Raw genomic sequence first — 21,450 nt, 5'->3', positions numbered from 1 at the left:
GTCAATTCAGTTTGGGTGAGTGAAGTTATCCATACAGGACATTGGGTTTTATTAACACGTAGTAACAATTATTTCATTCTCCATTATACCTGTGTACTGGAAACATTAAATGACTTTAAATAATCTTGAATATTGAATCATGTTGATGAAACCCAGTGTGGGCAGATTTCAAGTTATGGTTTCACGATAGAATTAGCCATGAGTTTGTATTTGCATTAACAAAGACGCCACAGTAATATTGCACTGTGCCAGGTGTGGTCTTCGTTACGTACTGACATCTGCAGAGAAACAGTGGAGAAGATTGCAAATGGGTCAGGGACAATGTTTCACTGAGGTAGTCAAACCCATACTGACCTCAATGGCCAAGTGATTAATAAATGGAGACAAAGCACCATCTGTAAATGTGGTCTTGAGAGTAATATGGACTAAGAGAAACCCAACATGGGCTTCTCCAGCCAAGGTCCAGCTCGGCAGTATATTACTGAGGAAGGGGCCGCACACTGCAGGCCAGAGCAGAATGAGGGTTGTGTGTGGAGTATCTGGGGAACAGGAAGGAGGGTTGAGTTCCTCAAGGAAAGTGAAGGTGGCCTGGGAATTTATGTAAAATCAATGGAAAGCAGAGAGTAGGTAGGTCAATACAGGAATAAATTAAATACAGTCATGGAGGAACTACTATGGAGACAGCCTTTTAGCCCAACTGGTCCGTGCAACATGGCGTTGCTGGAGCTGGTTCTTCAGAAGTCAGGAATGGGACATAAAACATGGCCAATTTATTAAGTATTACAAGAACAAAGAATGAATGAAGAAAGAAGACACACAAAAAGAGAAGTTGCAGTTGTCTCAAACTCAATTAGAGGCAACAACCTCCCAATTTTATTTTAAATTTATTAATTTATAAATTTATGGCCATCACCAGCTAAGCCAGCATTTATTTCCCATCCCTAGTTGTCCTTGAGAAGGTGGTGATGAGCTGCCTTCTTGAACAACTGCAGTCCCTGAGGTGTAGGTACACCCACAGCGCTGTTAGGGAGGGAATTCCATGATTTTGACACAGCGACAGTTAAGGAATGGCGATAGGTTTCCAAGTCAGGATGATGTTCCCAGGTATCTGCTGTTCTCGTTCTTCTAGATGGTAGTGGTTGTGGGTCTGGAAGGTGCTGCCTTAGGAGCTTTGGTGTGTTGTTGCAGTGCATCTTGTAGATAGTACACACTGCTGCAACTGTTCATTGATGATGGAGAGATTGAATGCTTGTGGAAGGGGTACCAATCAAGTGGGCTGCCTTGTACTGGATGGTGTCAAGCTTCTTGAGTGTTGATGGAACTGCACTCATCCAGGTGAGTGGCAAGTATTCCATTACACTCCTGACCTGTGCCTTGTAGACAGGCTTTGGAGAGTCAGGACATGAGTTACACGCCACAGGATTCCTAGCCTTTGACCTGCTCTGGTAGCCACAGTGTTTATATGGCTAGACCAATTCAGTTTCCTGTCCCCTAGGATGTTGATAATAGGGGATTCAGTGACGGTGATCTCACTGAATGTCAAGAGACAATGGTTAGAGCCTCTCTTGTTGGAGATGGTCATTGCCTGGCACTTGTGTGACTCAGATGTTACTTGCCTCTTATCAACCCAAGCCTGGATATCGTCCAGGTCCTGCTGCATTTGGGTATGAACTGCTTCACTATCTGAGGAGTAATGAATGGATTCTCAGTAATGAGAATTAACCTGTAAAATGATCTGATTCAGGTGATGGGACACCTGCTGCAGAATAACTGAGAAGCTTCTAGGAAAATACAAAATCAGCTATACTACAGTTGCTGGAAAATACAGTGGATTCTGGTTAATTGAGGCATATTGGGACCAGTACATTTTGGCCCAATTTGCTGAAGTTTCATGGAAATAAGTTAAGGCATAAAAAAGACAAACTACAATTTAACTGAGCAAGTAATTGTGTATTTAAATGAAATACAGGACAAATAAGAAAATTATCAATACTACTGCAGTAGTAAAAACTGTGTATTACTTCCTAATAGTTATCGATGGAGGAATTTAAACTGCTGTGTTATTTTGTTTTTAGACTGTAAATGAACAAAATCACTGCAGACACCGTGCAGATTATGGACTGTCTTTGAACAATGATTTCAATGTTTGCAACTTCCAAATCTTGATTTTCATTGACACATTCAAAATGATTGTTGAAGTAGTGCAATTGTTTCATTTTCATTCCTGGTCATTTTTGGCATCTCAAATCTGAATGCTTGAAACCGTAGTGAGCAATACAGAAGGCATGTCTTACTGCTTATTTGTTATAAGTAACAAAAATCACTTCTTTTTGAAGAGAAACACACACAATTGATACTATTTAGAAACTATTCACTCTAAGACTGGTATAGTGTTAAACAGCCACACAAGTGTACGTGCCTGATGCTAGTTAGAAACTATTTGGCAACAGTCTCCTGCCCCAATTTCTGTAAGTGGCATAGAGTCCCAACTAAATAAAAGGGAATCCTATCTATTTGCTCCATTACTTTTTGTTCTGTAAGAGTTGTCCCAAATAAGTGGCTGCCTGGGTTTAACTAATGGCCCAGTTAACCCGTATCCAATATATACTGAACAACTATAGATGAATAGATTGATCCCAAAGGAAATTACAGTGTCACTATAGCATTACAAGTGCACAGATATAAAATATTAAAAGAGAAGTAGAAAGAATAAAAGATAAGTTACCACAAACAGTGTAACAGGAGGGAGTCATTGCTTCCTTAGTTATAGATTGACTCATTATAGAACCTAGTAGCCGGAAGTAAGAATGACCTCATAGGGCGCTCTTTGGAGCAGCACAGCTGTATATATAAGTGATTTATATAAAATTATAAGCAAGCAAACTGCAAGAGAAATATTAGAAAAATAACAAACCTACACCCTAATCCAAGCATACCCATGTCCTTCTTTGCTCCTTCTCTCTATATATACTTATGCAATTGTTTTTAAATGTTATTATCAACTTATCTGGACAATCAGGCCAAGACCCTCCATTAGGATTGGAAATGAAGGTTGGGGGTGGCAGGGAGAAAGAATTAGAAGCCAAAGGTGGAGCCCACGGGTTGCATTGTCATTTGGACTGGAGGTGCCAAAGCACAGGATCGGAAAAAGCTGCAGAAAGTTGGAAACTTAGCCAGCTCCATTGTGGGTTCTAGCCTCCCCAGCATCATCTTAAACATGTGATGCCTTAAAAAGGCAGCATCCATTATTAAGGACCGTCATCACCCAGGGCATGACCTCTTCGCATCACTACTAACAGGGAGGAGGTATGGCACCCTGAAGACACAGACTCAATGTTTCAGGAACAGCTTCTTCCCCTCCACCATCTGATTTTTGAATGGACAATGAACCCATGAACATTACCTCACTAGTTTTGTTTTCTTTTTGAACTACTTATTAATTTTGTATATATTTCTTATTGTAAGTTGTAGTATATTTTATGTACTGTACTGCTGCTGCAAAACAAAAAACATTAATGACATACATTATGTCAATGAAAATAAACCTGATTCTGTTTCTGAATAATAAGGTGGGGAAGGATTTTTAAAAATATCTTTGAACTGGGTCTTGAACTGACAACCATGTGACACAAAGTGGCACTTTTTCCAGTGTTTAGAAGACACTACAGATTCTGCTGATGCTGAAAATCTTGAGCAATATTCATAAGTTACTGGAGGAACTCAGCAGGTCAGGGAAAATGAGTTTTGATGAAGGGTCTCAGCCCGAAATGTTGATTGCTCCCTTTCCTTCATTGATGCTGCCTGACTTGCTGAGTTCTTCCAGCATTTTGCACGAGTTGCCCAGTAGTTAATGGTGGAAGGAAAATAAATGTAAGAGGTTAGTAGATAAGTTACAGGACCAGCAGTAAATGATTGATGACTTCTTAATGTAAGGTGATCAACCTTTCTTTAAGGTCTATTTCTGAACGGTTTCTGAACCCAAGAACACTACCTCACTATTTTGCTCTTTTACACCACTGAATTATTTTAAATATGTTCCAAATGTAATTTATAGTAATTTTATATATTGCTCTCCTGTTCTTAGTATCATTTATTTACATTGTTTATATTTTTATTTTTATATATTTTTATTATTTTGTCCTCTTTTGTGTGTTATTTGTTTGTCAGTGTTTGCTTGTGTATAGTTTTTCAAAAAGTCTATTAAATTTCTTTATTTTCCTGTATATGCCTACAAGAAAATGAATCTCAATGGAGAATATGGTCAAATTAATTAAATTAAAATGAAGATTCTTCCTAAATTTTTATATATTTTTCAGGCTTTACCTATTTTTATTCCTAAGACCTTCTTTGATTCTTTAGCAACACGAGTGAATCTGCAGATGCTGGAAATAAATAAAAAAACATGAAATGCTGGCAGAACTCAGCAGGCCAGACAGCATCTATGGGAGGAGGTAATAACGATGTTTCAGGCTGAAACCCTTCATCAGGAGTGAAGTAACATGGGATGGTTTCGGGTTTCAGCCTGAAACGTCGTTATTACCTCCTCCCATAGATGCTGTCTGGCCTGCTGAGTTCTGCCAGCATTTCGTGTTTTTTTAATTGATTCTTTAGATTCAATTTAAACATCTTATATTTGGAATAATAAACAAGGTCATTTAAGTAAAGTTTACCTACAAAGAAATAAAGAGATGGGTGGATTAGCCTTACCCAATTTTAGGTTTTACTATTGGGCTGCCAATATAAGGAATATTACTTTTTGGTCCTATTATATTTATCGTAAAGATTGCCCATCATGGGTCTCCTTAGAAGTTAATTCTGTAAAAAATTCCTCTATTGTCTCTCTTCTTGGATCATACTCTTCTTTTTCAGCAAATAAAACAACAGATAACATAATTGTTAAGCAAAGTTTAAGGATCTGATCTCAATTTAGAAAATCTTTTAGTTTAGCGAATTTTTCATTATCATCTCCCATTCTCCTTAATTATTTTTTTATCCCTTCTATGACGGACAAAGTCTTCACGGATTGGGATGAACTAGATAGTAAGTGTTTTTGGGACCTGCTTATCTCAGTTTCTCTTGCTGCATTTGACCAATTGTCAACTAAATTTGCACTGCCAAAAACACATTTTTACAGATACCTTCAAATTAGAGATTTCTTACGTTCCCAATTAACTACTTTTCCTATAGGTCCTGATAAAAATTTACTGGACGATCTTTTAAATTTAAAACCTTTTGTTAGTGGTTCTATTACAGGTATCTATAACTTGTTAATTGATTCTAGACAAGACGTTTTAGATAAAATAAAAAAAGCTTGGGAGGATGACCTAAATTGTCCGATTTCTGATGAAAGGTGGAATAAAATTCTTAAATGGGTTAATAAATCATCTTTCTGTGCTAATCATTCTCTTCTACAATTTAAAGTGGTTCATAGAGCTTACATTTCTAAACAGAAGCTGTCCAGTTTTTACCCGAATGTTTCTCCACTTCGTAATAAATGCAAATCTGCTGATGCCTCTTTAATTCATATATTTTGGTTTTGCCCTAAAATTGAAAAGTTTTGGCGGGAAGTGTTCCATACCTTCTCACAACTTTTTAGGGTCTAATTTGACCCAAATCCCCTTACTGCCTTGTTTGGTATTATTGCAAATGAAGATATAACTTTAAATACTCCTAACCTACAGGTTTTAGTTTTTACCTCTCTTTTAGCAAGGAGAGCAATCTTGCTTAAATGGAAGGAGTCTACCCCTCCTACACATCTTCAATGGCTACGTTATATTATGTCTTATTTAAATTTAGAGAAGATCCGCTGCTCAATCTTAAATTTGAAACAATCTTTTTATGATATCTGGGGACCTTTCCTAAATTACTTTTCCAATTTATAAAGTTTAACAGTGCACAGACTTTTATGTATATTTTTGTCTTCTCTTCTTAAGCGAATATGTTTTTTTTCTAATTATCCATTATCATCCATCAGCTTTTTTCTTTGGTAGTTGGTAGGGGGTTGACTTTTTTATATAAAAAATTTATTTTATGATGTATGACCTATCTTTAAATTTTTGATTACGGAGTGGTATACCTTTATGTGTTATGCTATAACATTTTGATCAATTTTATTGCAATATATGAATGTACACAATTTATGTTGAGATGTATCTATGTGTTGCACTCTGTAAATCTTGTTTTTTTCTTCTGAATAAAAATATTGTAAAAAGAAAGAAAGAGAATATGGTGGCATAGAGTATATGAACTTGGATAACAAATTTACTCTGAATTTCACTGCACTGTTGCTGTAAGTTATCACATTTCACAAAATATACTATGTTAGTGATAATAAACCTGATTCTGATTCTGACCTGACATATTAAGCCCATTGCTCTCTCCATATCCTTGCCATTACAGAGAACTCTAGTCCAGCCCCCTTACATAATGATGGACCTGCATTTCACCCCACAGGTGTGGATTACAGAGGTTCTGAAGTGCACAGACCTGCCACTTGTTGAATCTGAGAATCTTCCACCTCAAACAGCAGCTCATCGTGAATCTGGGCCACCAACCTGGAACAGAGTTTAGCAGATACAGTTACACTGTCGTGCAAACAAGTGCCAAGAATGTATACTTAGTGCAAGCCGATTCAACACTGAATGGGCATCCATTCAAGGGCATTGGTGTTTCCATATCAGGGCATGAAACAAACAGCCAACATACTCTCCATCACACATCTATAAAAGTTTGTAAAGGTTTTGGATATCATGCTGAATCTACACAAACATCTAAGAAAGTAGAGAAGCTGCCATGCTTTCTTTGTCATAGCAGTTACATGCTGGATCCTCTGAGATGATAACACAGAGGAATTTAAATTTGCTGTTTCTCTCCACCTCTGATCACACAAAAAGGAATGGGTCACGGACCTCTGGTTTCCTCCTCCTGTAATCAATAATCATCTCCTTGTTCTTGCTGACATTGAGTGAGAGGTTGTTGCTGTGGCAATCTCCCTCCCATATGCTGATTCATTGCCACCTTTGATTCAACCAATGATAGTGGTGTTTCTTTGTATTTACTGAATTCCTGTGAAAAAATGAATCTCAGGGTTGTATATAATGACATATTTGTACTTTGGTAATAAATTTACTTAGAACTTTGAACTTTAAATAGACAACATGACTTTGCCTAACAGCCATTTGTGGCAATGAATTCCACAGATTCAACACTCTCTTGCTAAAGAAATTCCTCCTGATCTCTGTTCTAAAGGTACATCTTTGTATTATGAGGCAGTGCCCTCTGGTCCTACACTCTCCCAGTATAGACTCTCTCCACGTCCACTGTATCTTGACCTTCCAATATTTGATAGGGTTCAATGAGATCCCCCCGTCATTCTTCTAAACTGTAGCGAGTACAGCCCAGAGCCATCAACCACTCTGTTAGTTGTCCCCCAGTTGAGGAGGTTGTTAAGCATTGTGGGTCTGATTTACACACACAAGCCATAAAAGGGAAGTCATTGTCATAGAGTCATTGAAGTTTACAGTACGGACACAGGCCCTCCCTTCTCCCTCCTCCTTTTACACTAGTTGTCTAACCTCTATCTTTCAATCCAGATGAAGGCTTTCAACCAAAATGTCAACTGTCCTTTTCCCTCCACAGATGCTGCCTGACCCACTGAGTTCCTGCTGCAGGTTATTGGTTACCATGGAAATGGAATCAGGCCCTCATCCATGCTGGTCCCAGTTGCTTGCATTTGGCCTCTATTCCTCTACATCTTTGCTATCCACATACCTTTCCAAATACCTTTTAAATTACATAATTGCATTCAAAGTTCAAAGTAAAATTTATTATAAGAGTACAACTTGTCACCACATACAACCCTGGGATTCTTTTTGGCAGGCATACTGAGCAAACCTATAGAACAGTAACTGTAAACTGTAAACACCAAGAACTGTTTTAACTGTAAACAAACTGAGCAAATACAGATACAAATAAATAGCAATAAATAGTGAGCATGAAATAACAATATAAGAGTCCTTAAATCGGTATAGTTATCCCCTTTTGTTCAAGAGCCTGATGGTTGAGGGATAGTAACTATACTTGAACCTAGTGGTGCGAGTCCTGAGGCTCTTCTACCTTGATGGCAACAGCCAGAAAAGAGCATGACTTGGGTGCTTATACTTCATATAGATGAGCTCAATGGCTGGGAGAGTTTTACCTGTGACGTACTGGGTCGAATCCACTACCTTTTGAAGGATTTTCCATTCTTGATCTCCGAACTTGAACGCCTCTGGTCTGGCTCTCAGCAGTTTCTGTATTTCATTGTTCATCCAGGGCTATAATTGGGAAAAACCCTGAATGATTTTGTGGGGACACTCATTCACAGCTGCTTTAATAAAGTCAGTAACAACCCCGGTGTAGTCGTTCAAGTCTTCAGATAAGTTCTTGAACGTGGCCCAGTCCACTGACTCAAGGCTATCCTGTAATTATTCCTCAACCTCCCGCAATCACTTCTTGGTTGCCTTGATCTCTGGAGCCTTGCTCTTTTGGCTCTGTCTGTATAAACATAATAGAACAGCCAAATAATCCAACTTGCCAAAATGAGGTCTCTGTAAGGAACGATAGGTATTCCTTATCGTAGTACTGCAGTGGTCTAGTGTGTTGGGACATCTGGTGAAACAGGTTACAGGGGTTCCAGAAAGTTGGTGAACCCTGTAGAGTTTTCCCTTTTTCTGATTAAGTACGACATAAAATGTGATCAAATCTTTATGTAAGTCCTAAAACTCGATAAAAGGAACCCAATTAAATAAATAACACAAAAGCATTATACTTGTTCATTTATTTATTAAGAAAGTGTTCCAATATTACATGTATTTGTTGGAAAAAGTATGCGAATCTTTGTTTTCAGTAACGTTGTGACGCCCTTGTACAGCAATAGCTTCAACCAAACTTTTCCAGTAACTGGTGCTCAGACCTGCACATCGGCTTGAAGGAATTTTAGGTCATTCCTCCTTACAACACTGCTTCAACTCTGGGATGCTGGGGGGCTTCCTTGCATGAACTGCTTGCTTCAGGTCCTACCATGACAATTCTTTAGGATTAAGATCAGGACTTTGATTCAGCCATTCTAAAACACAAAATTTCTTCTTTTTAAACCATACTGTTGTTGATTTACTCTTGTCTTTTGGATCATTGTCTTATCCAACTTCTATTAAACTTCATGTGATGGACAGCTACCCTGACATTCTCCTGTAAAATATCTTGATATAATTTTGAGATCATTTTTCCCTCAATGATTACAAGCTGTCCAGGCCCTGAGGCAGTAATGCAGCGACAAGCCATGTTTCACATTAGGATGAGGTTTTGATATTGGTGTGCAGTGCCCTTTTTCCTCCAAACATAGCAATGTGCATTTCTGCAAAAAAGTTAAATTTTTGTCTCATCTGTCCACAGAACATTGCCCCAGAAGAATTGTAGAATATCAGCTGGTATTTGCAAACTTGAGATGTACAGCAAATTATATTTTGGAGACTGGTGATTTCCTTCCATGAACACCATTCTTCTTCAGTGTTTTACTTACAGTGGACACATGAACAGAGACTTTAGCAATGTTCTAGAGATTTCTGAAGGTCATTTGCTGTTACCCTTGGGTTCTTTCTCACCTCCCTCAGCATTGCACGTTGTGCTTTTGGTGTGATCTTTGCAGGATGTCCACTTCTAGGAAGAGTAGCAACAGTACTGAGTTCCCTCCATTTGCAGACAGTTTCTCCTACTGACAGCTGATGAACACTCAGAATTTTAGAAAAGCTTTTGTAGCCTTTTCCAGCTTCATGCATCTCTACAATTCTTCTTCTAGGTCCTCTGACAGTTGATTTGATCGAGGCATGGTGCACATAAACAGATCTTTCTTGAGAAGAGCAGGCTCTGTCAGAAACCTGACTGTGTGTGTCTTTTTTATAGATCAGGGCACCTCTACAACCACATCCTCCAATCTCATCTCATTGATTGGAAACCTGACTCCAAATTGCTTTCATAGAAGCCATTTTCCCAGAGGTGCACAAAATTTTTCCAAGAAATACTGTACATGTAATATTGGATCAGTTTTCTCAATAAGTAAATGAACAAGTATAATGTTTTTGTGTTATTTATTTAATTGGGTTCCCTTTATCTAGTTTTAGGACTTAGGTGAAGATCTGATCACATTTTAGGTCATATTTGTGCAGAAATAAAGACAATTCTGCAGAGTTCATGAACTTTCTAGCACCACTGCATGTGATGATGATAATTGGACAGGGTTTTCTTCAAACAGGCATGGTTAAAGTCGGCGACTATAATTTGAAATGCGTCAGGATGGGCCGTTTCTTGTTAACAGAGAGCATCGTGCAGTTTTGCGAATGCTTGCTTATAATCGGTCACTGGTAGTATGTAAACTGTGGTCTGGATCATGGACGAGAACTCCCAAGGGAAAAAGAATGGTCTATGTCTAATCATTAATTGTTTTAAGTCAGGAGAACAAGATGTTATTATAACCCTAATGTTCGTGCACCAATGATAAATGTGCTTTTTAGTACACTCCACCATCTTTTTCCTTACCAGAATTTGAGGTTTGGTCCTTTCTGAAAATCATAAAACCTTCTGGCCGGACAGCTGCATCCAGTATGTTCACGATTAACCAAATCTCAATGCAGCAAACAATTGAGGTGTGCCTCTGCTTTTTTGTATTTGTATCTGGCTTTGATTAAGGTCTCTGTCTGAAAAGTTGACTGTTTATTCCTAAAAGTACATATCTGTCACTGTATACAACCCTGAGATTCATTTTCTTGCAGGCATACACAGTAAATCTAAGAAACACAATAGAATCAATGAAAGACTCCACCCAACAGAATGGACAACCAACCAATGGGCAACGACAACAAACTGTGAAAATACAAAAGAAAAAAGCAACAATAATAAATAAATAAACAACAGACATCAAGAACATGAGTTGAGGAGTCCTTGAAAGTGAGTACAGGTTGCAGGAACAGTTCTGTGATGCAGTTCTGTGATGCGGCTAAGTGAAGTTATCACCAGTGGTTCAAGAGTCTGATGATTGAGGGGTTCCTGAACCCCTGAGGCTCCTGTACCTTCTTCCTGCGGCGAGAAGGGAACATGGCCTGGATGGTGGGGGCCCCTGATGAGGACTGCTGCTTTCCTGCAACAGGGCTCCATTTAGCTGTGCTCAGTGGTGGGGAGGACTGTACTTGCTGTGATGCACTGGGCAGGATCCACTCATTTTGTAGGATTTTCTGTTCACACTCCATAGCTGCTGCCTGACCTGCTGAGATCCCCCCTGCATTCTGTGGGTGTGTTGCTTTGGATTTCCAGCATCTGCTTTACAGTATTTACAGCATTTCCAGTAACTTCTGGGTTTACCACTTTCCGTGATAGCGGGGTCCAAGAACCACCACCCTCTGTATGAAAATACTTGCTCCTTTAAACCTCTTTTCAATCACTTTAAAACTATGCCCTCTAGCTTTAGACTCCCCAGCCCTCGGGAAAAGACTGTGGCTATCACCTTACCCATGCTCCTTATGATTTTACATCCTTTAAACATTTGTTATCCAGGTTAATTTTTACAATGCTTTCTGGATATTCGCATAGTGTCTAAACCACAATAATATGCAAATGTTACTCTACCCTTCAAGAAGGGAGAGAGGCAGAAGGAAGGAAATTAAAGGCTAGTCATCCTGACCTTAGTGGTCCGGATGATATTGGAATTGATTGCTAAGTATACTTGGGGTCACATGATAATACAGGCCATAACCAGCATGGTTTCCATAAGGAAAAATTATGCCCGGCAAATCTGTTGGAATTCTTTGAAGAAATAACAAGCAGGATAGACAAAGGAGAATCGGTTTATGTTGTGTACGTAGATTTTCAGAAGCCCTTTGACAAGGTCCCACACATGAAGCTGCTTAAGAGCCCATGGTATTACAGGAAAGATTCTAGCATGCATAAAGCAGTGGCTGATTGGCAGGAAGTAAAGAATGGGAATAAAGGGAGCTTTTTCTGGCTGGCTGCTGGTGACTAGTGGTGTTCCACAGGGGCCTGTGTTGGGACTACTACTTTTTATGATATATGTCAATGAATTGGATAATAGAATTGATGGCTTTGTGGCAATTTTTGTGGACAATACAAAGATAACTGGAGTGGCAGATAGTTTTGAGAAAGTAGAGAGGCTACAAAAGGACTTAGACAGATTAAGATTCCAGACCCAGCCAGTCACCTTCTACCACCACTCTTCTCCGCCTCATGGAATTAGTCCTCACCCTTAACAATTTCTCCTTTGGCTCCTCCCACTTCCTCCAAACTAAAGGTGTAGCCATGGGCACCCACATGGGTCCTAGCTACGCCTGCCTTTTTGTCGGCCATGTGGAGCAATCTATGTTCCAAGCCTACACCAGTATCTGTCCTCCTCTTTTCTTGCGTTATATCGACGACTGCATCGGTGCTGCTTCCTGCACGCATGCTGAGCTCATTGACTTCATTAACTTCACCTCCAACTTTCACCCCGCCCTCAAATTCACCTGGTCTATTTCCGACACCTCCCTTCCCTTTCTAGATCCTTCTGTTTCTATCTCTGGAGACACCCTATCCACCGACATCTACTACAAACCTACTAACTCCCACAGCTACCTAGACTATTCCTCCTCCCACCCAGTCCCCTGCAAAAATGCTATCCCTTTCTCTCAATTCCTCCGCCTCCGCCGCATCTGCTCTCAGGATGAGGCCTTTCATTCTAGGACAAAGGAGATGTCTTCCTTTTTTAAAGAAAGGGGCTTCCCTTCGTCCACTATCATCTCTGCCTTCCATCACGTCTCCCATATTTCACGCACCTCTGCCCTCACACCCATCCCCCTGCCAGCCCACCAGGGATAGAGTCCCCCTGGTCCTCACCTATCACCCTACCAGCCTACAGATCCAACACATAATCCTCCGTAACTTCCGCCACCTCCTACGGGATCCCACCACCAACCACATCTTCCCCTCCCCCCCACTCTCGGCTTTCCATAGGGATCGCTTCCTACACGACTCCCTTGTCCACTCATCCCCCCCATCCCTCCCCACCGACCTCCCTCCAGGCACTCATCCCTGCAAACGGAAGAAGTGCTACACCTGCCCCCACACTTCTTCCCTCACCACCATCCCAGGCCCCAGACAGTCCTTTCAGGTGAGGCACCACTTCACCTGCGAGTCAGCTGGGGTGATATATTGTATCCGGTGCTCCCGATGTGGCCATTTATACATTGGGGAGACCCGCCACAGACTGGGAGACCATTTCGCTGAACATCAGCGCTCAGTCCTCCAGCAGTGGCGGGGTCTCCCTGTGGCCACACACTTCAATTCCACAGACCACTCCCACTCTGACATGTCTGTCCATGGCCTCCTCTACCATCAAGATGAGGCCACACGCAGGTCGATGGAGCAATACCTTATCTCCCGCATAGGTAGCCTCCTACCTGCCGGTATGAACATTCAACTCACTGACCTCCGTTGATACCCCTGCCCCCCACCCTTACCCCAATCCCTATCTATTATTTTAGTCTGGTTCTCTTTCTCTCTCTTTTTTCCCCCTCACTATAATCTCTCCCTCCAGCCCTACCTTTCTTTCTCTTTTATTTCCCATAATTCCCCACCTTCCCCCTGAGCCCATTTCCCTCCAGCCTATCACTTCCCAGCTCTCTACTTTATCTCTCCCCACACTTCTTATCCCCCCTCGACCATCCCATGTTACTTCACTCCTGATGAAGGGTTTCAGCCTGAAACGTCGTTATTACCTCCTCCCATAGATGCTGTCTGGCCTGCTGAGTTCTGCCAGCATTTCGTGTTTTTTTATTTATTTCCAGCATCTGCAGATTCACTCGTGTAGACAGATTAGGAGAATGGGCAATGCAATACAGTGCCAGGAAGTGTATGGCCATGCACTTTGACAGAATAAATAAAAGGTTAGTCTATTTTCTAAATGGAAAGAAAATTCAAAAACCTAAGGTGCAAAAGCTTAGGAGTCCTCATGCAAGATTCTTTAAAGGTTAATTTATGTGTTGAGTCTGTGATGGGGAAGGCAAATGCGATATTAGCATTTCATGAGGACTAAAAGCAAGGATGGAATGTTGAGGCTTTATAAAGCATTGGGGAGGCCTCACTTGGAGCATTGTGAACAGTTTTGGACCCCTTATCTGTGCTGACACTGGAGAGGGTTCAAAGGAGGTTCACAAAAATGATTTCAGGATTGTACAGCTTATCATATGAGAAGTGTTTCATGGCTCTGGGCCTGTACTCACTGGAATTCAGAAGAATGAAGGGTGACCTAATTGAAACCTATCAAAAGTTGGAAGGCCCCAATAGAGTGGAGGTGGAGAGGATATTTCCTGTGGTGGGGAGTCTAGGACCAGAGGACACAGTCTCAGAATAGAGGGGTGTCCTTTTAAAACAGAGAAATTTCTTTAGACAGAGAGTGGTGAAACTATGGAATTCATTGGCACAGGCAGCTGTGGACGCCAAGTCTTTACGTGTACTTAAGGCAGAGGATGATAGATTCTTGATTGGTCAGGGCATGAAGGAATACGGGGAGAAGGCAGGAGGTGGGAGTGAGAGGTAAAATGGATCAGCCATAATGAAATGGCAGAATAGCCATGATGAAATGGCCTAATTTTTCTTCTATATCTTATGGTCTTATTGTCTAATATCACTCCAACCCGATGGCATAAATTTATCTAACTTCCGGTAAAATCAATTTCTCTGATTCCAGTTATTTCTCCCCCTCTCACTTCCAATTCCCACTCTGGCTCACCTGCCCGCATCTCTTCTCTTGTCCACGCCTGCCCAACACCTCTCCCTGGGGACTCTCCTTATTCCCCTTCTCGCAATGGGCCACTCTCTTCTCCTATCAGATTCCTTCTACTTCCGTCCTTTACCTTATTCACCTATCACCTCCCAGCTTTCTCATTTCACCCCTCCTCCACCCACCAGGGTTCACCTATCACCTTTCAGCTTGCCTTCATTCCCTCCCCCACCCTTCTTAATCTGGCTTCTTCCCCCTTCCTGATGAAGGGTCTCGGTCCGAAATGCCGACTGTTTATTTTGTGTGTGTGAGTTACTCCAGATTTCCAGTCTGCAGAATCTCTTCATATCTCATAACTCAGAGGCTGGGTTGTCTTTTACAACTTGGGTAGGGCTGGTGTCAGGGGTGGCCATAAACGATTTTATAATTGTAGTGGACAGAAGCTTCTCAAAGTGATTAATATTGCACTTCCAGATCAAAAGATACAAGTGAACTCAAAGGAAAATTAAAGCCCAGTTAATATTTCCTCCTCAGTTCCCATGCAGAAACTGTATTAAATCAAAGCTTGTCACATCTCTGGGACCTCTTAGAACTCAAATAAAATAAATCTGCCCTCTTCAAGGAGATGACACCCGTCACAAAACTAATAAGAGAGACTGGGGAGATATCAAGATGAATGATCGTTTCTTTAAATTCACTTGATGTTTATTCAGTTTTGAATATGACACAAGGTCTCTTGCACTCAATCAATGCTAAAGGCATTTAAGGCTGCTATAGCAAAGGAACAAAGGCAGGCAAATGATGCTTCTACTCAGTATCAAACAGACAGGAACATCACAACTTGGAGCATGAGCTGGATTCATAGCTGCTTGAACTGTTATTTTTTAGTTCTCCACAGAATGTGGACAACCCTGGCAAGGCTAACAGTTTATTCACACCTGATCGTCACTGGACAGCTTTAGAGACATGCAATCATAGAGTCAGGCAGCATAGGAAAAGGCCCTTCGGCCCACCTTTGTGGGCTAGTCCTATTTTCTCACAGTTTTGGCCCAAATGCCTCTGAAACCTTTCCTATTTGATATTTTTATTCAGAGATACAGCGCAGTAGGGGTCCTTCCAGCCCAACAAGCCCATGCCACCCAATTACATCCATGTGGCCAATTAACATCTTTGGAATGTGGGGGGAAGCCATAGCACCCATCATCAAGGACTCCCCCCCTCCACCACCATCCAGGCCATGCTCTCTTCTCGCTGCTGCTGTCGTGAAGGAGGAACAGGAGCTTTTGGACTCACACCACCAAGTTCAGAAACAGTTATTACCCCTCAACCATCAGGCTTCTGAACCAGTGAGGATAACTTTACTCATCTCAACACTAAACTCATTCCACAATCTCTAGGCTCCCTTACAACTCATTTTCTCAATATGATTCATATTATTTATTTACTTATTATTGTTATTTTTTGTATTTGCATAGAATGTGTTCTTTTCCACATTGGTTGTTGTCTGTCTTTGTTTGTGTGTACTTTTCATTGACACTATTCACTGTGAATGCCCACAAGAAAATGAATTCCAGGCATAATATATGGTGACATATATATACTTCAATATTAAATTTACTTTAAACTTTGAGATTTATACTGCAGAATATTCTTCAATCACATTTAAAAATCAGAACGTGACATGGTGAGATTTAAATGCACATGCCCCAGATCAGTGGTTACAGACAAAAGAACAAAATTATCAAGACATCAGGTTAGGATTCAAATAAAATTCCCTCAACACTGTCCTGTCACAAAAACTAAAGAAAGATTAGTGGGCTAGGTACAGAGTAAGCCCCCTCTACCCTGAAGTGTCATCCAGCATTGGGCTGGCTGTTGGACTGGAAATATTCAATAAACCTCCTCAGACCAATGGGGTTTGGGCTTTGGTAATGAGCAGCAGTGAAAAGCCGGATGAGGCTACAGTTTGTCTGGCAGTTCACCCGGAGGGAAGCTGCAAGCTGTCTCTTGTCCAGTCACACAGCCTGAACAATCTGCACTGTGTCCCCCTGCACACCTACCTCACCTCCCTCACCCCCTCAAGCATCTTCGCGGAAACCCATGTCGACTGTGTAGTCATCTGTAAATAGGGGCAGCCTGGGCACACTGGGCCACATCATCACTTTGTGCTCGGCTCTGCAAGGCAGGGTGAGCATTAGTCTCATTTTAGTTGCTAATCCTCTCCTACAATAGGTGAATTCTGCCTAATTTAAATATTGAATGACTTATCTTTGTGAAACTACGAAAAGGGAAGTCACACATAGGGTGGAAGAGCAACACCTCATATTCCATCTGGGTAGCCGCCAATCTGATGCCATCAATTTCGATTTCTCTAACACGGTAATTTCTCCCCACCTTCCCTTCTCTCTTTTCCATTTCACATTCTGGTTCCCCTCTCACTCCTTCTCTTCCCTTTATCTGCCTATCACCTCCCTTGGTTCCCCTCCTTCCCTTTCTCCCATGGTCCACTCTCCTCACCTAACACGATTCCTTCTTTTTCAGCGCTTTACCTCTTCCACCTATCACCTTGATGCACCATCAATAACTCACTCTGAGACGTAAAGGCGAGATATCAGCTTTTATTGACTGGAAGAAGGAACAAGCAGTGGTTGACCACCATACTACATCCTGGAGACTGAGAGCCGGGCTCAGGCCTCAACCACCTTTATACAGGGGTCTGTGGGAGGAGCCACTGGAGCAGTCAGCAGGGGGCATGTCCAGGCAGGTATATGTAGTTCACTTATCACCTATAGTACGAAAGTGCGAGCTTCTTACTTCATCCCCACCGCTCTGCCATCCACCCAGCTTCCCCCTCACCTGGTCTCACCAATCACCTTCCAGTTTGTACTCTTCCCACTCCCCTCGCTTTCATATTCTGGTTTCTGCCCCAGTCCACAGATTCATCACCCTCTGGCTAAAGACATTCCTCCTTATCTCTCTTCTAAATGAACAGCCTTGTCTTCTGAGGCAGTGTCCTCTCATCTTAGACTCTCCCACTATTGGAAACATCCACTCTGTCAAGGCCTTTCAATATTTGATAAGGTTCAATGAGATCCTCCCTCATTCTTCTAAAGTCCAGCGAGTACAGACACAGAGTCATCAAACTCTCCTCATATGTTAACCCTTTCCTTCCCAGGATCATTCATGTGAACCTCCTCTGGACCCTCACCAATGGCAGCATATTCTTTTTTTGATAAGGGGCCCACTAAGGCACTATGCTAGGATTATGGTTAGCACAACACTATTACAGCTCAGAGTGTCAGGGTTCAAAGCTCAGTTCTGGTATTCTATGTAAGAAAGTTTGAATGTTCTTTCCGTGAGCATGTGGGTTTCCTCTGGGTTCTCCAGTTTCCTTCCACAGTCCAAAGATGTACAGGTTAGTTAGTTAATTGCTCATATAAATTGTCCTGTGATTAGGCTAGGGTTAAATAGGTGGGTTGCTAGGCAGTACAGCTCGTTGAACTGTAAGGCCCTATTCCGCTCTGTATCTACAAACAAATAAAAGAAACTGCTCTCAATACTCCAAGTGTGGTCTGACCAATGCCTTATAAAGCCTCAACGTAGTAGGACAAAGAACAAGACAGCTGAGTGAGTTAGCAGAGTGGTGAGAATCATGTTAGGAGGGGGAGAGGGAGGGGTGGGAGCATGAGAGAGACAGAGAGAGGAGCAGGGAATGGAAGAGAGAAAAGAAAGCGGGACAAAGGAGGGAAAGAAAGAGAGAGGAGAGAAAGAAAACAAGAAGAGAGAGAAAGAAAGAGAGAAGAGAGAAATAGAGGGAAGATGAGAGAAGAAAATGAAGGACAGATAAAGGAAAGAGATGGGGGAATGAGAGAGAGTGAGAGAGCCACAGGAAGTGAGCAAAGTGGAGAGGTAGAGAGAGGAGGGTGGAGGTAGAAAGGTTGCACGAGAGGGTGAGAGTGTTTTAAGGGAAAGCGGTCATAGTATGCAATTGGAGAGGTGTTAGTAAGAGCTGGAATGAAGGAGTCTCCAGCTGTGAGGGCTCTGCTTGCTCACTGTTGTGAGATCATGAAATCTTGGGGGAATATTGATTCTGGCAGGCACCTCCCTGGTAGCTGTAGAAGTTCTGTAGTACTGTCTACAAACAATATACTGCTCGTACAAGCGATTTGGTCCTTCAGCCTCTGCAGGCCCCCTTCAAAGAACCTTTTTTTTACAAAAACACATTCGTTAAAAATTCAGACCACTGCAGTACAATCACATTACAAACAGAAAAAAAGGCAGATCATGACTAACACAGACTAAACTAACCCATTCCCATTCTCACTGAGGATGGCATTTATCCCGTGTGGTGCCTAATGGTCTCAAATCACCACTGCTACCATTGGACACTGCGTGTTCTTTTTCCACAGATACCCAGGCATGGAGATACCCCCTGAACATTGCCAGGCAAGTAGCCCAGGCAGAACACTCCACTGCCCTGGGAGACAATTCCCACTGTCTAGATTCTCTGGTGTAGGATATTGAAGAATCAGTCTGCAGTCGCTGAGGAAGAGCTGGTGGTGGAGTGCAAATGCTGACAGATTAAGTCTCTCCGTTAATGGCTACTATCTTCAAAACAGCATGGTGCCACACAAGGGAGACTGGCGATGGTGCTGCTAATTGGTGCTACTGAATTTTGTAAAACCTTTCAAGTTTTTTTTATATAACTCAGCATGGAGCAACAATTAGTGCCATCTTATCACTGAGAAAATGAAGCCGGCTTCAGTCTCTTATGTGGGGCTTGCACTCCCAATCTTGAAAGGAAAAACCTACAAAAGGTAATAGATACCGTCCAACACAGGTCCCCACCATGGAACAAATCTACAAGGAGTTCCATCACAGAAAAGCAACATCTATCATCAAGGTCGCCCACCATGCAGACCATACCGTCTTCCCACTGCTGCCATCATAGGGGTACAAGAGCCTTCAAGAGCCACACCACCAGGTTTAGGAGCAGCTATTACCCCTCAACCATCAGGCTCCTGAACTGGGAGAAATAACTTCACCCACCCCAACACTGAGCTGTTCCTAAAGCATATGGAGTCACATGCAAGGACTCTCCCACTCATGTTTTCAATATCTATTGATTATTTATTTATTATTATTATTTTGCTTATTTCCCTTTTTGTATTTGCACTGTGTGCTGTCTTTTGCCCATTGGTTCTTTTTCCATCTTTGTTGTGTTTCGCATTGATTCAACTGTATTTCTTTGTATTTACTGTGAATGCAGGAAAATGTATCTCAGTGGAGCATAAGGTGACACATATGTACCTTGGTAATGAATTTATTTTGAATCTGAAGCTGGCAGCCAACATCTAATGCAACAGACAAAGCAAAATGTGTTCCAGTGGAACCATTATGATAGAAGATGATGGTGGCTACACAGAGCATAGGCAGCTGGCATTGTACGTCATTGTGAAATCTAGCTGTATAAATAATATCTCTAAATGAAAATGCTGGTGTTAAGAGATAAAAGCAGAGTGAATAGTGGATTATGAGGCGATTTGGAATACCTCTGAGAGAGTCTGTTTGCACTCCCTTCTTGAAGTGTGAAAATATCCCTTCAGCAAAACAGTCTGCCACAGAATACATTCATCAGCTCATCTGCAATGGAGAAATGCTATGATCTTTATTGTTGGTTCAACAAGAAGTGTACATTGTTGGATTGGAACATAGGACATACTGTGGAGCAGGCAGCACAGTACGGGCCCTTTGGCCCATGATCCAGCCTACTCCAAGATCAATCTAACCCTACAACACACACAACATGATGCAGGAGCCCGGCAGGTCAGGTAGCATCTATGGAGAGGAATAAACTGTTGATGTTTCAGGCAGAGACCCTTCATCAGGATTAGAAAGGAAGGGGGCAGAAGCCAGTATAAGAAGGGGAGGGGGAGGCATATTCCCCTTTTCTTTTATCCATGTGTCCAAGAGTCTCTTAAATGCCCCTAATGTATCTGCCTCTATCACCATGCTGGGCAGCGTGGTCCATGCGCCCACTGCTCTCTGTGTGAAAAACCTACCTCTGATATTCCCCTCTCCCTATGAACACCTTAAAGTTATGCCCTGTGGTAGTAGTTATTTCTGTCCTTAGAAAATGTCTCTGGCTCTTCGGTCAATCTATGTCTCTTAAAATGTTCTGCACCTCTGTCAAGTTAGCTCTCATCCTCCTTTGCTCCAAAGGGAATAACCTTAGCTCACACAATCTATCCTCGTAAAACATGTTCTATAATCCAGGCAGCATCCTGGTAAATCTCCTCTGCACCTCCCTAGAGCTTCCACATCTTTCCTATAATGAGGTGACCAGAACTGAACATAGTAATCCAAGTGTGGACTAACCAGAGCTGGTTAACACTTTATAAAGCTGCAACATTATCGTGCAGCTCTTGAACTCAGTCCCCTGATTAATGAAGGCCAAGAGTTCATACACCTACAACCTGCACTGCAACTTTGAGGGATCTTTGCACTTGAGATTAGGGTGTAGAATTTATATTTTTTCTTGTATCCTTGTAGCTTAAAACTTTCATATAATCACCTATATATTTTCTAGTAATTGTAGTATAGCTGATACTGTATTTTCTAGAAGCTTTTGAGCTTTTCTGCAGCAAATG

At 41.7% G+C, this 21,450-nt stretch overlaps 1 protein-coding gene across 1 annotated transcript in view; it reads right to left on the bottom strand.

Moving 5' to 3' along the window:
* The window catches only part of poln (polymerase (DNA directed) nu), a 283,259-nt gene that overhangs the window by 8,767 nt on the left and 253,042 nt on the right, over positions 1-21,450 (bottom strand). The window contains exon 20 of the mRNA XM_059974013.1: positions 6,487-6,554. Within this exon, the coding sequence (XP_059829996.1) occupies positions 6,487-6,554 (68 nt within the window). The remainder of the gene's footprint in view (positions 1-6,486; positions 6,555-21,450) is intronic.

The sequence above is a fragment of the Hypanus sabinus genome, chromosome 7, assembly GCF_030144855.1.
Source record: "Hypanus sabinus isolate sHypSab1 chromosome 7, sHypSab1.hap1, whole genome shotgun sequence".
Classification (NCBI taxonomy): domain Eukaryota; kingdom Metazoa; phylum Chordata; class Chondrichthyes; order Myliobatiformes; family Dasyatidae; genus Hypanus; species Hypanus sabinus.
This window is presented reverse-complemented; position numbering and strand designations above follow the sequence as displayed.